At 46.1% G+C, this 15,631-nt stretch overlaps 1 protein-coding gene and 1 long non-coding RNA gene across 3 annotated transcripts in view; one reads left to right on the plus strand and one right to left on the minus strand.

Annotated features, from left to right (window-relative positions):
• The window catches only part of LOC147111937 (uncharacterized), a 111,108-nt gene extending 104,716 nt beyond the window's left edge, over positions 1-6,392 (minus strand). Inside the window, exon 1 of the long non-coding RNA XR_015079779.1 lies at positions 6,139-6,392. This is a non-coding gene — a long non-coding RNA (uncharacterized LOC147111937). The remainder of the gene's footprint in view (positions 1-6,138) is intronic.
• rfc3 (replication factor C (activator 1) 3) overlaps positions 6,160-15,631 on the plus strand; it is a 34,885-nt gene continuing 25,413 nt past the window's right edge. Inside the window, exon 1 of one of the 2 annotated variants that reach the window (XM_085999347.1) lies at positions 6,160-6,400. In XM_085999347.1, coding sequence (XP_085855473.1) covers positions 6,314-6,400 — 87 coding nt within the window. In that variant the 5' untranslated portion in view covers positions 6,160-6,313. The remainder of the gene's footprint in view (positions 6,401-15,631) is intronic. The other variant, XM_085999346.1, reaches the window with a different exon arrangement.

Genomic DNA, 15,631 nt, shown 5'->3' on the forward strand with positions numbered 1-15,631 from the left:
GAACGGTGGGCGTCGACCGCGGGCAACCGCCCAGGGATCCATCGGAGAGTTGCAGGGGAGGCTGTGGAGAGCTGGGCCTGGCTCCCCAGTCGAGGTGTTCCAGCAAGTCGTGCTGGTAGCAGGTAGTGCGCTGACCCTTCCAGACTGCGGCGGGCTCGGGCTCGATCGAGCGGCTCTGCAAAGGGGCCGTGCAGCGTCGTCGGGAGGAAGAGAGGGTGGAGCGCACAGGGCGCGGTCGGTGCTCAAGAACAGGGCAGCGTGGAGAGGATAGAACGCGGGGAAGGAAAAGTGAGACGCGCCGAAGCCGCGGGTCGCCGCCATTACCCTGTAGAATGCTAGGAGCAGCATGGCAGCAAGGGGAAGAAGGAAAAGCGCGGGAGGCGCCATTTTATTCCATTGGGGAAGAAGGAAAAGCGCGGAAGGCGCCATTTTATTACATTGGGGAAGAAGAAAAAGCGCGGGAGGCGCCATTTTAAATCACCCAAGATGCCGAAGAGTGGCAGTATCACTGCTTTCAACAACGAGGTAGAAGACTGGACCACGTATGTGGAAAGAATTGAAGTGTACTGCAAGGCCAATGAGGTGGCCAATGGAAAGAAGGCGTCGGTATTATTAAATTTGATGGGCGCGAGAACGTATGGCCTATTGCGGAATTTAATTACCCCAGCTAAACCAATGGAGAAAAGTTTTGAAGAGATTGTTAATATCTTACAGGAACACCTAAACCCTACACCGCTGCTGATAGCAGAAAGATTCAAGTTCCATAAAAGAAACCAGCACAAAGATGAGAACAATGCTGACTATCTTACGGAACTACGCAAGTTATCGAAGCACTGCCAGTTCGGAGCAGGACTGGCAGACACCTTACGGGATAAGTTTGTCTGCGGGCTCCAGAGTGAAGGAACCCAGAAACGACTACTTTCGGAAAAGGACCTGACGCTAGAACAGGCTTTCAGCGTGGCAGTATCCTACGAAGCAGCAGCACGGGGAGCTGCGGAAATACAACAGAAACCACAACAATACAGCGCTAACGAAATGGCGTATGGAGCAGAAAAGTGCTATCGCTGCGGCAGAACAACCCATGATCAGAAGGACTGCTGGTTTAAGGACAAAGTATGCAGGCAATGTGGGAAAATGGGACATATAGCAAGAGTCTGCAATTCGGGAAAGAAAACCAACACTACAAGAACTACTAAGGAAAAGTACAAGAAATTTTTTAAAAATGACAGACAGTAGTTCGGAAGGTCAGGAGAATGATAATGACTCCGGGAGCAGGAGACTAAGTTGTCTAAAGTTACACAACGTGATCGCAAAGGAGGATCACCGAACCATTTGGGTCACCCTCATGATAGCAGGGTCCCAAGTAAAGATGGAATTGGATACAGGATCAGCCCTAACTGTCATGAATCGACGAGACTATGAGCGGCTATTCTCACACATACCCTTGAAGGACACGTCCATTGTATTGAAGATATACACGGGGCAAAAAGTCTACCCCAGAGGAAAAATAAGGGTGCCAGTTGAATACAACGGCAAGGAAACACAGAAACTGTATCTATATATACTACCGGATGGAGGACCGCCACTATTGGGACGTGAATGGATCCGAAAAATACAATTGGATTGGCATTCCATTCAAGCGCTAACTGTGACTGATAAAAAGGATGATGACGTCACACCTGGACGACTGTCAAAAATTCTAACTGACGCGAAAGAGGTGTTCCAACAAGGACTTGGGACTCTAAAAGGAGTAACGGCAACGATAAAAATCGAAGATAACGCAAACCCAAAATTTTTTAAGTCCAGACCTTACACGATCCGCCCAGCCATTGAAGCAGAGCTGGAGAGTCTGGAGCGTTCGGGTGTGCTGTCCAAGGTGGACTGGAGCGAGTGGGCCACACCCATCGTTCCTGTAATGAAGAAATCATTGAGAAGCACACCTGGGGAACCGAAGAAGGTTCGCATCTGTGGGGACTTCAAGGTAACTGTGAACCCAGTCCTGCACACAGTACAGTATCCACTTCCACGGATAGAAGATATTTTCACCTCACTATCTGGAGGGAAACGCTTTACAAAGATTGATCTGGCCCAAGCGTATCTACAAATGGAGGTGGAAGAAGCATCTAGGAAATACCTCACGATAAACTCACAAAGGCCTTTACCAGTACAATCGACTGGTATTCGGGGTAGCATCAGCCCCGGCTATTTGGCAGAGGGCGATGGAACAAGTCCTGCAAGGGATCCCGGGGACCCAGTGTTATTTGGACGACATCCTGGTTACGGGCGAAAATGACAGTGAACACCTTGCCAACCTGGAGCAGGTGCTCACGAGATTACAGGAATATGGGCTACGAGCCAACCGCCCCAAATGCGAGTTCTTCAGGAGACAAATCTCGTATTGTGGCCACATGATTGATGAGGAAGGGTTGCATAAGTCGCTGGGCAAGATTGAGGCTGTAGTCAAGGCTCCAGCACCGGAAAATATGTCGCAACTGAGGTCGTTCCTCGGGTTGGTGAACTACTACCATAAGTTCTTGCCGAATTTATCTACAATTCTGCACCCACTGAATGCCCTACTGCAAACTGGAGTAACATGGAAATGGAGTGATGAGTGTAAGCGTGCCTTTCAGAAATGTAAATGCCTAATCACTTCAAAAGAAGTATTGGCCCACTACAATCCAACATTACCGATTCGGTTAGCATGTGATGCGTCTCCCTACGACATCGGAGCGGTGCTGTCACACAAATTCCTTGACGGTTCAGAGAGGCCAATAGCCTTTGCGTCGCGCTCGTTAACCTCAGCCGAGCGTAACTACGCCCAGCTTGACAGGGAGGCCCTTAGCCTGGTGTGGGGGGTGAAGAAGTTCAATCACTATCTGCACGGGCAGAAATTCACCCTACTGACTGATCATCAGCCCCTGGTCTCCATTTTTAACCCAAAGAAGGGCGTTCCGGTGATGACGGCGCAACGGCTGCAAAGATGGTCACTTTTTCTAGGGGCACATCAGTACGACATAGAGTACAAGGGTACGAAACAGCATGGAAACGCTGATGGGCTGTCGCGCCTACGGTAGAGGAAGCACCTGCAGTGGACCCTGTTGAGATGTTCCATGCGACCATAGTCGAATGTCTACCTGTTACAAACTCAAGTATAGAGAAGGAAACCCGAAATGACCCGACACTCTCTCGGGTCTATGATTTGACGGTGAAGGAATGGCCAGCACATGGCGACTCACTGTTGCCAGCATTCTCGCCAAGGAGAGAACAGCTGTCAGTGTGCCGGGGGACCTTGATGTGTGGATCCCGAGTGGTAATTCCACCCAAGTTGAGAGATAGAGTGCTCAATGAGCTTCATGAGGGTCATCTGGGAGGGGTAAAACTGAAGAGCCTAGCCAGGGCGTTTGTGTGGTGGCTGGGAATCGATAAAAAAATCGAGGATATGACCAAGAGATGCACAGGATGCCAGAAGGTCCAAAACGCTCCACCACAGGCCCCGCTACATCCATGGGAGTGGCCCTCATCTCCATGGCAACGGGTACACATTGATTTTGCTGGTCCATTTATGGACTCAATGTTCCTAATCACCGTGGACGCCCATTCAAAATGGCCAGAGGTCATCAAAATGTCCTCCACCACCACGGAGAAAACTATTGCAGTCCTACGGACCATCTTCGCCAGGAATGGCTTGCCAGAACAGATTTGCTCTGATAATGGGCCACAGTTTGTGTCCGAGGATTTCCGGAGGTTTCTGAGGAATAATGGGGTGAAACATTACACATTCGCCCCATATCATCCAGCCACAAATGGATTGGCTGAGAAGTTTGTTCAGACCTTTAAAAAGGCAATAAAGGCAATGCATAATGACGACATACCACTACAACACAAGGTGGATAATTTCTTGTTTGCTTACCGGAATGCGACATATGCAGTCACCAACCAAACTCCAGCCATAATGTTCTTCAACCGAAGACTAAGATGTCGCCTGGATTTGCTCAAAACAAACATAAGAGATGTTGAGGATAAGCAATTCCAGCACATAAATGAGAAGCCAACCAGGAGCTTCAAGATAGGGCAACCAGTCTTGGCCCGCGACTACCGAACAGAAAAATGGCAGCCAGGAACGATATGCACACAGCAGGGACCACTAATGTACACAGTGGACGTTGGAGAGAGCATCTTGAGACGCCATGCTGAGCAGATTCTAGAGTCACAGGAACAAGCCAAACCCATACCACGAGCAGGTGCACCTGGTAATCAACCCGAAGTACAGATTGCGTCTACCTCAGAAGCAGTGGTATTGGAAGCCGACGAACCAACCAATGACAATGAGCCAGAATCAACTCCGCCGCAAGAACAGGATACTCGAGAAAGGCGTTATCCAGTTAGGATCAGGAAGCCTCCTCAAAGACTGAACTTATAAATGATTATTTCAGTTGATGTATATAGTACAGAGAAAATTGTAATTGTAATTAGTTATTATTTAGTTGTTAAATGAATGTTATGTACTGTTTATCTAAAAGGGGAGGAATTGTTGTGTATGTACCTTTAAGAGAAGAACTGATTCTATGCTGCAGTACCGGCAGTGACCACCCCTGTATATAAAGCCATAGCAGGCTTCTGTACTTCAGTCTTGAATTACTCTCTGTTCAGTAAATACCTGTTTTATTGTTCTCCTGCAGTCTGAGTATTATTGATCCTCGGACACTACAGAAATTAATTCCAGTTTTAATTCATTGCAATTTGGTTTTAATTCACCAGATGTTAATCCAATAGCAAAATACTGCGGATGCTGGAAATCTGAAATAACAACAGAAAATGCTGGAAATACTCAGCAGGCCAGGCAGCATCCGGAAATTGGCCAAAAGTTGGGATTGTCTAAATCGAGGTGTCCAACCTTTTGGAGCAGGGGGTCGGATCTACGTGAAATAAAAACACAGCAGATCCATCAGCATCTTTGAAAGTGAAGGAAACTTTCATCTACCACTATAAATGGTAGGACACTGAGAAGTGTAGAGGAACAGAGGGACCTTGGAGTGTATGCCCACAGATCCCTGAAGGTGGCAGGACAGGTAGATAAGATGGTTAAGAAGGCATATGGGATACTTGCCTTTATTAGCCGAGGCACAGAATATAAGAGCAGGGAGGTTATGCTTGAACTGTATAAAACACTATTTAGGCCGCAGCTAGAATACTTCGTGCAGTTCTGGTCACCACATTACAGGAAGGATGTGATTGCACTAGAGGGGGTGCAGAGGAGATTTACGAGGATGTTGCCTGGGCTGGGGAATTTTAGCTATGAGAAAAGATTGAATAAGCTGGGGTTGTTTTCTTTGGAACAGAGGAGGCTGAGGGGAGACCTAATTGAGGTGTATAAAATTATGAGGAGCCTAGATAGAGTGGATAGGAAGGACCTATTTCCCTTAGCAGAAAGATCAATAACCAGGGGGCATAGATTTAAAGTAATTGGTCGGAGGTTTAGAAGGGATTTAAGGAGAAATGTTTTCACCCAGAGGGTGGTGGGGGTCTGGAACTCACTGCCTGAAAGGGTGGTAGAGGCAGAGACCCTTATCACATTTAAAAAGTACTTGGATATGCTCCTGAAGTGCCATAACCTACCAGGCTGGAAAGTGGGATTAGGGTGGATAGCTCTTTGTCGGCTGGCACAGACAAGATGGGCCAAATGGCCTCCTTCCGTCCTGTAAATTTCTATGATTCTATGATGAAAACTTAGTAACTGGAACTCAAACAAAAACAGAACATTTTGGAGAAGCATAGCAGATTATTTGATTAATTATTTTTTACTTTATTCTAAGTAAATGAGGGAAGGGTATACAATCGTAGAACGATACAGCATAGGAGGCTAATCAACCCATCGTGCCTGTGCCAACTCTTTGAAAGAATTATCCAATTAGTCCCACTCCCTGCCCTTTCCCCATAACCCAGCACATTTTCCCCTTCAAGTATTTATCCAATTCCCTTTCGAAAGTTATTACTGAATCTGCTTCCATCACCCTTTCAGGCACAGTGCATTCTGTGATTCCACAAGTATTCTCTTCTCAACTATTCAGTATTTTAGTGTCATCGGCACAGATTTGTACTTCAATAAAATAAAACTTTGCATCAATAACCATAGCAAACCTGCTGCACGTAATCCAAAAGGAGCTTCTTGGCGGTGGTGTTGTGCCTGGGGCGTTACGTGGACGGCGCGCTGACGCTGAGCGCGCGGCTGTTTGAGTGGAAGCGCGCGCAGAGGCGGTTTGGCGGGTTGGGTTTGGTTTGGTGGCGCGGGCCCGAGTCAGCGACACAGCGGGATATGAGTCTCTGGGTGGACAAGTACCGACCGGCGGCCCTCGGCAAGCTGGACTACCACAGGGAGCAGGCTAGCCAGCTCCGCAACCTGGTGAGTGACAGTGGCGGGACCGAACTGAAGGGCTGACCACTGGGAGGGAGGGCCTAGGCCCTCGCCGGGCTCCAGGTTTAACCCCTTTCTCCTTGTGTTTAATAGCGGCGGGGGGCAGGGCAGCGAGTTTTAAACCGACCACATTGTTGCTGCAAAAAAGAAGCCGATATTGCATCGTAATTCCTAGATTGCAACAGTGACTGCATTTCGAAAGGTACTTCACTGGCTGTAAAGCGCTTTGGGACGTCCGGTGGTCGTGAAAGGCGCTATATAAATGCAAGACTTTCTTTAATTCCTTCTACTTGTTGCATCTTTGCTTCTCCCCGTTCCTGTGATTGCAGCATTTGATCACGAACACCTCTAGTCTTTTTTAACTGAACACATCTAACTCTTGATTTTTATATTTAAAAAATGTAACTTGCTTTATTGCATCTCGGGTCCTTGGGCTTTCTCTTACTCCCCTTTGTCAGTTTTCCTACATTACAATAGTGACTACACTTCAAAAGTACTTACAGTAATTTGCTGTAAAGCACTTTGGGACGTCCGGTGGTTGTGAAAGGTGCTATAAATGCGAGTATTTCTTTTCCCCCTAATCTGAAAGCAAAATACTGCGGATGCTGGAAACCTGAAATAAAAACTGGAAATGCTCAGAGGGTCAGGCAGCATCTGTGGAAAGAGAAACTGTGTTAACGTTTCAGGTCAGTGACATTTGAAAGGTCATCGACCTGAAACGTTAACTCTGTTTCTCTCTCCACAGATGCTGCCTGACCTGCTGAGTATTTCCAGCATTTTTTGTTTTTAATCCCCTAATCTGATTAGCAGAGATACGGTTCTATGGGCGCAGGTAGCGACTGGTAGATAGGGGACCATTCTTGTGAACCTGGACAGTTGAGTGTTGACAGTAGATGCCTCCGAGCCAAGCACAATACACCCATCAAATGCACAGGCCTTGATATGACATCCTTTGTGACTGTGACAAAGGTAAACTATCCATCCTCATCCTCCTTGACTTGTCTGCAGCCTTTGCCACGGCTGACCACTCCATCCTTCTCCAACGCCTCTCCACCGCCGTCCAGCTGGGTGGGACTGTACTTGACTGGTTCCATTCTTATCTATCTAATCGTAGCCAGAGAATCACCTGCAATGGCTTCTTTTCCTGCTCCTGCATCGTTACCTCTGGTATCCCTCAAGGATCTATCCTTGGCCCCCTCCTATTTATCATCTACATGCTGCCCCTTGGCGACATCATCTGAAAACACAGCGTCAGTTTCCACATGTACGCTGACGACACCCAGCTCAACCTCGCTACCTCTTCTCTCGACTCCTCCACGGTCTCTAAATTGTCAGACTACTTGTCCAACATCCAGTTCTGGATGAGCAGAAATTTTCTCCAATTAAATATTGGGAAGACTGAAGCCGTTGTTTTCGGTCCCTGCCACAAACTCCGTTCCCTAGGCACTGACTCCATCCCTCTCCCTAACATCTGTCTGAGGCTGAGCCACACTTTTCGCAACCTTGGTGTTATATTTGATCCTGAAAAGAGCTTCCGACCACTTATCCACGGCATAACTAAGACCGTCTATTTCCACTTCGTAACATCACCCATCTCTGCCATACCCTCAGCTCATCCGCTGCTAAAACCCTCCTCCAGGCCTTTGTTACCTCTGTACTTGACTTTTCTATGCACTCCTGGCTGGCCTCCTACATTCTACCCTACGTAAACTTGAGGTGATCCATAAGAAGTAAGAGCAGGAGTAGGCCATACGGCCCCTCGAGCCTGCTCCGCCATTCAATAAGATCATGGCTGATCATGATCATCTAAAACTCGGCTGCCCGTGTCCTAACTCACACCAAGCCCCATTCACCCATCGCCCCATTCACCCATCACCCCTGCGCTCGCTGACCTTGAGCAGTGCCTCGATTTCAAAATTCTCATCCTTGTTTTCAAGTCACTCCATGGCCTCGCCCCTCCCTATCTCTGTAATCCCTTCCAGCCCCACAACCCCTGAGATACCTGCACTCCTCTTTCTGCCCTCTTGAGCATCCCTAATTATAATCACTCAACCATTGGTGGCCGTGCCTTCTGTTGCCTAGGCCCTAAGCTCTGTGGAATTCCCTGCCTAAACCTCTCCGCCTCTCTACCTCCCTTTCCTCCTTTTAAGACACTCCTTAAAACCTACCTCTTTGACCAAGCTTTTGGTCACTTGCCCTAATTTCTGCTTATGTGGCTCGGTGTCAAATTTTTTGTCTTGTAATACTCCTGTGAAGCACCTTGGGGTGTTTTACTACATTAAAGGTGCTGTATCACAGAATCACAGAAACCCCACAGTGCAGATAGAGGCCATTTTGGCCCATCGAGCCTGCACCGACACATATCCCACCCGATCCCCGTAACCCCTACATATCCCACCCTATCCCTGTAACCCCACGTATTTAATCCCCCTAACACTAAGGGTCAATTTATCATAGCCAATCAACCTAACCTGCACATCTTTGGACTGTGGGAGGAAACCGGAGCACCCGGAGAAAACCCACGCAAACACGGGGAGAATGTGCAAACTCCACACAGACAGTCGCCCGAGGTCGGACTCGAACCCGGGTCTCTGGCGCTGTGAGGCAACAGTGCTAACCACTATGCCAACAACTAAAGTTGTTGTTGTTGTTTAATACAACTAAGGCTTGCTAGGCCAAGTCAGAAGGCAGTTAAGAGTCAACCAATTTAACCTAGGTTCAGAGAGATTAAATGCCAAGGTTTAGAAATCCCCGAAGTGTGTACAGGGATATTGCTGCAGAATAACTAAAGCAGTGCACCTTATTAACACAGACCTGTGCTTGTTTATCCAGAACTCCATAGGTCCATGTGGTCTGCCTCCTGCTATCCTAGCAGTTGTAACAAATTTGTTTTTCAAGATACTTGTCAGATATAACCTTGTTACTTGCCCCTACAACCTCCTGTGGTAAACTATTGCAAAAGCCGATTATCCTCTCTGTTAAGTAACTTTTTTTTATATCCCACCTAAATCTGTCCTTTTTTGCTTTTGCTCTGCTATCCTGTACCAAATCAAATAGTTCTGACTGATGCGCCACTTCTCTGAGCCTTATTAATTTGATACAGAAATACATCTATCATATCCCCCATCAGTCTTGTGTCGAAAGAGAAGAATCCCAGTTCTGTTGCTTCATCCTCTAGACTCCTAATCATTCTAGTAGCTCTTCTCTGCACCTTTTCAAGCTCAGATATATTTTCCTGTTGAGGGTTCCAGAATTTCTCAATACTTCAGGTATGGCAGAATAATCTCCTTTGATCTATACTCTTTAATCTACATATAGATTAGGCTAACCAAATTAGTAACAATACTGTGGAGGAGGAATTCCTAGAGTGTATACAGGATGGTTTCCTGGACCAATATGTCAAGGAACCAACTAGAGATCAGGCCATCTTAGACTGGGTATTATGTAATGAGAGAGGATTAATTAGCAATCTTGTGTGAGACTCCTTGGGGAGGAGCGATCATAATATGATAGAATTCTTCATTAAAATGGAGAGTGAAGTAGTTGACTCGGAGACTAGGGTCCTGAATTTAAATAAAGGAAACTACGATGGTATGAGGCAGGAGTTGGCTAGGATGGATTGGGGAACGTTACTTAAAGGGTTGACGGTGGATAGGCAATGGTAAACATTTAAAGATCGCATGGATGAACTACAGAATTTGTTCATCCCTGTTTGGCATAAAAATAAAACAAAAAAGGTCACTCAACTGTGGCTAACAAGGGAAATTAGGGATAGCATAAGATGCAAGGAGAGGACATATAATTTGGCCAGAAAAAACAGCAAACCTGAGGATTGGGAGCAGTTTAGGATTCAGCAAAGAGGACAAAGGGATTAATTAAGAGGGGGGGGGGAAATAGAGTATGAGAGTAAGCTCTCGGAACATAAAAACTGACTGTAAAAACTTCTTTAGATATGTGAAGAGAAAAAGATTGGTGAAATCAAGCGTAGGTCCCTTGCAGTCAGAATCAGGGGAATTTATAATGGGGAACAAAGAAATAGCAGACCAATTAAATACATACTTTGGTTTTGTCTTCACAAAGGAGGACACAAATAACCTCCCAGAGATGTTGGGTAACATCGGGTCTAATGAGAGGGAGGAACTGAATTAAATCAGTATTTTGTAGGGAAATGGTGTTAGGGAAATTGATGGGATTGAAGGCCGATAAATCCCCAGGGCCTGATAATCTACAAAGTCTTGACAAAGGGTTTGACTCGAAACGTTGACTTTTTTTCTCTCCATGGATGTTGCCTGGCCTGCTGAGTTTTTCCAGCATTTTCTGTTATTTCCTGATAATCTACATCCTAGGGTACTTAAGGAAGTGGCCCTAGAAATAGCAGATGCATTGCTGATCATCTTCCAAAATTCTATAGACTCTGGAACAGTTCCCATGGATTGGAGGGTAGCTAATGTAACCCCACTATTTAAAAAAGGTGGTAGAGAAAAAATGGGGAATTATAGACCGGTAAGCCTGACATTGGTAGTGGGGAAAATGCTAGAGTCCATTATAAAAGATGTAATAGCAGAGCACTTGGAAAACAGTGACAGTATCGAACAAAGTCAACATGGATTTACAAAAGGTAAATCATGCTTGACTAATCTACTGGAATTTTTTGAGGATGTAACTGGTAGAATAGATAAGGGAGAACCAGTAGATGTGGTGTATTTGGACTTTCAGAAGGCTTTCGATAAGGTCCCCCATAAGAGATTAGCATGCAAAGCTAAAGCACATGGGATTGGGGGTAAGGTACTGTCTTGGATAGCGAACTGGTTGGCAGACAGGAAGCAAAGAGTTGGAATAAACGGGTCTTTTTCCGAGTGGCAGGCAGTGACTAGTGGGGTACCGCAGGGATTGGTGCTAGGACCCCAGCTATTCACAATATATATAAATGATCTAGACGAGGGAACTAGATGTAATATCTCCAAGTTTGCAGACGACACAAAGCTGGGTGGGCGTGTGTGCTGTGAGGAGGATGACGAGAAACTCCAGTATGATTTGGACAGGTTGGGCGTTTGGGCAGATGCATGGCAAATGCAGTATAATGTGGCTAAATACGAGGTTATCCACTTCGGTGGCAAAAACAGGAAGACAGATTATTATCTGAATGGCAATAAATTGGGAAAAGGGGAAGTGCAACGAGACCTGGGTGTCCTTGTGCACCAGTCGCTGAAGGTAAACATGCAGGTGCAGCAGGCGGTTAAGAAGGCAAATGGTATGTTGGCCTTCATAGCGAGAGGATTTGTGTACAGGAGCAAGGATGTCTTGCAGTTGTACAGGGCCTTGGTGAGACCACACCTTGAGTATAGTGTGCAGTTTTGGTCACCTTATCTGAGGAAGGATGTTCTGGCCATGGAGGGAGTGCAGCGAAGATTCACCAGGCTGATACCTGGGATGGCAGGAATGACGTATGAGGAGAGATTGGGTCGATTAGGCTTATATTTGCTAGAGTTTAGACGAATGAGAGGGGATCTCATTGAAACTTAAAATTCTAACAGGACTAGACAAACTAGATGCAGGAAGGATGTTCCCGATGGTCGGGGAGTCCAGAACCAGGGGTCACAGTCTAAGGATAAGGGGTAAGCCATTTAGGACAGAGATAAGGAGGAATTTCTTCACCCAGAGAGTGGTGAACCTGTGGAATTCTCTGCCACACAGGGCAGTTGAAGCCAATTCATTAAATATATACAAGAAGGAGTTGGATATATTTCTTGAGGCTAAAGGGATCAAGGGATATGGGGAGAAAGCAGGGACAGGGTACTGAATTTGGATGATCAGCCATGATCTCATTAAATGGCGGAGCGAGCTCGAGGGCCTGCTCCTATCGTCTAAGGTTATATAAAGGAGAATAGAAACAAACAACCCATTTACTTTCTTGACGGCCGCCAGACATTTTTGATACCTTGAGGGATTTGTCTAGAATGACTGTCATAATTTTCCTGATTTGCCTGTCAGTATTTTTCCAGTAATCCTATAATTCCTCTGCTCATTTTGTTACCACTAATTACAGAACTTTACACTTGCCTATGTTAAACAGCATTTGCAATCTCCCCAACCAGTTCAACTTCTCCTATAGTTTCCATCTTCCACTGTATTAACCACCCCAGCTAATTTTGTCATCTGCAAGCTTTGAGATAATGAAATCCTTGCATTTATATAGTGCCTTTCACACCCAACAAACAGCATTGTGATAAATAACCAGATCATTTATTTTGGTGGTGTTGGCTGGAAGGATAGATTTTGGCCAAGACACTGGGAGAACTCCCCTGCTCTTCGAATAATGCAATAGGATCTTTTACATGACCCTGAGGGCAGACAAGGTCTCGGTTTAACATCTCATCAGAAAGACAGCACTTCCAACAATGTAGCATTCTCTCTACTGCACTGAAGTGGGGTTTGAACCCACAACTTTCTGACTCGGAGGACGCCTACTGAGATGAAGCTACCAACACCCGCTTTACGGTCATTTATGAAAACATTGAAGAGTATCAATTGCACCACTGAGCCCTGTGAGACCCCATTCACCATATGCTTTTAGAGAGAATACCTGTCTTTGACACAGCTTCTGTTTTGTATTGCCCTGTCGTAATTTGATCCATTCCACCAAACCTTTGCTAATTACCATTCCTGCTAATTCAACTAGTTTCCATGAGCCCTTATCAAAAGCTTTACTAAATTCCACATAAACCACATCTACATTGTTGCATTTATCTACATCTTTATTACTTTGTCAAAACATTCTATTAAGTTTGTCTGGAATGCCCTTTTCTAAATCCACGCTGACTCTGATGTATTAGTTTATATCTCCCTAAATGCTTCACCATCTTGTCCTTGATGATCGATTTTGTTTCCTGGTACTGATGTGAGACTAACTAATCTGTAGTTTGCCAGATACCCTTATAATTACGAGCAACATATTTGCTGGTCTACAGTCCTCTGGTACTACTCCCTCATCTAAGGAGTCCCTAAATATTTGTGTCGGTTGTTCTGGCAGCCCTCTTATTTACTTATCCTAACTTCCCTCGCAATTTTAAATTCATAGTCCTGCTTTGCCATTTTAATAGTCGTTTTGAATAGAGAAGTTTTTCTTTCTAATGGCTCTATTATCTGTTGCAGATAACTTACAGTATTTGAATGCCTTCCCTTTATTCCTAATAACCTTTGTCTCCCACTATTCTTCCTACAACTCCTAGTTACATATACAGTCCCTGCTCAGGTTTTTTTAATATTTTTTCTTAGGAACACCTTAATACTTACCGCAGTATAGTGCTGTACCATTAAATAACTTAAGGATGTCCATGGTGTATTAATTACATTGTCATCATCATCGTCAAAATGAAATAACTCACTGAACTGACCAAGCAGCTGCAGGTAAGTAGAACATGATCTGTGGTCTGTTTGCTATGCACACATTGATAATGCAATCTGAAAGAAAACCGGAGGTCTTTTGTGTTGGAAGATAACATTCAGTTTAGAAAATAGCTTTTGCTGGTAGAATCTCAATATACCACACTCTCTTTAAAAAGAGTAGAAATGGGATCAAGCTTTGTTCTGCTGCTCAGCAAAATTACCTTTGAAAGTAATTACTTTGTGTTGCATCATTCCCCTGAGCTGGAGCCTAGTGTATTGTGATACATCAGTCTCCTTGATCACTTCTTGAGTTTTGTGTAGTGCTAGATGAGCCATTTAAAGATTAGTACAGAGTTTGGAGGCATGAATTGCTCCAGTATGACATTTTACTGTACCAGGTACAGTAAAATACCATCTCAGCACAACCCCAGCCTGGCATGAGGTTGAAAAGGCTATCCGACAACTGAAGAACAACAAGGCCTCAGGAGCAGATGGAATCCCCGCTGAGGCGCTAAAGCATGGCGGAGAAGCATTACTGGCGAGAATTCATGAACTAATTTCTCTTATCTGGAAGGAGGAGAACATGCCAGGGGATCTCGGACGCCGTAATTGTGACCATCTTCAAGAAAGGTGACAAGTCCGATTGTGGTAATTACAGAGGAGCTTCCCTGCTGTCCATAACAGGGAAAGTCATCGCAAGAATCCTCCTCAATTGCCTACTCCCAGTGGCTGAAGAGCTCCTCCCAGAGTCACAATACGGATTCCACCCACTAAGGGGCACAATGGACATGATCTTCACCGCGCGCCAATTATAAGAGAAATGCAGGGAACAGCACCAACCGCTGTACATGGCCTTCTTTGACCTCACAAAGGCCTTTGACACTGTCAACCGTGAGGGATTATGGAGTGTCCTCCTCAAATTCGGCTGCCCTCAAAAGTTTGTCACCATCCTCCGCCTGCTTCACGACGACATGCAAGCCGTGATCCTGACCAACGGTTCCACCGCAGACCCAATTCATGTACGGACCGGGGTCAAGCAAGGCTGTGTCATCGCACCAACGCTCTTCTCGATCTTCCTTGCGGCAATGCTCCATCTCACCCTCAGTAAGCTCCCCGCTGGAGTGGAGCTAATTTACAGAACAAACAGGAAACTGTTCAACCTCCGTCGCCTCCAGCCCAGATCCAAAGTCGTCCCTTCCTCTCTCGTCGAATTACAGTATGCAGACGACGTCTGCGCTCGAGGTCGAACTCCAAACCATCGTCAACACCTTCACCAAACCGTACGAGAGCATAGGCCTTACACTAAACATCCGTAAGACAAAGGTCCTCTACCAACCTGCCCCTGCCACACAGTGCTGCCCCCCGATTATCAAAATCCACGACAAGGCCTTGGACAACGTGGACCACTTTCCATACCTCGGGAGCCTACTGTCAACAAGGGCAGACATCGACGACGAAGTCCAACACCACCTTCAGTGTGCCAGTGCAGCCTTCGGTCGCCTGAGGAAGAGTGTTTGAAGACCAGGACCTCAAACCCGGCACTAAGCTCATGGTCTACAGAGCAGTAGTGACACCCGCCCTCCTGTATGCTTCAGAGACATGGACCATGTACAGCAGGCACCTCAAAGCACTGGAGAGGTACCACCAACGCTGCCTCTGCAAGATCCTGCAAATCCATTTCAGGATAGGCGCACCAACGTCAGTTTTCTCGCTCAGGCCAACATCCCCAGCATCGAAGCTTTGGCCTCGCTCGATCAGCTCCAATGGACGGGTCACATCGTCCGCATGCCCGATACGAGACTCCCAAAACAAGTGCTCTACTCGGAGCTCTGA

This window comes from Somniosus microcephalus, chromosome 10 (genome assembly GCF_052327205.1).
Source record: "Somniosus microcephalus isolate GS21.2 chromosome 10, FLI_Smic_1.0, whole genome shotgun sequence".
Classification (NCBI taxonomy): domain Eukaryota; kingdom Metazoa; phylum Chordata; class Chondrichthyes; order Squaliformes; family Somniosidae; genus Somniosus; species Somniosus microcephalus.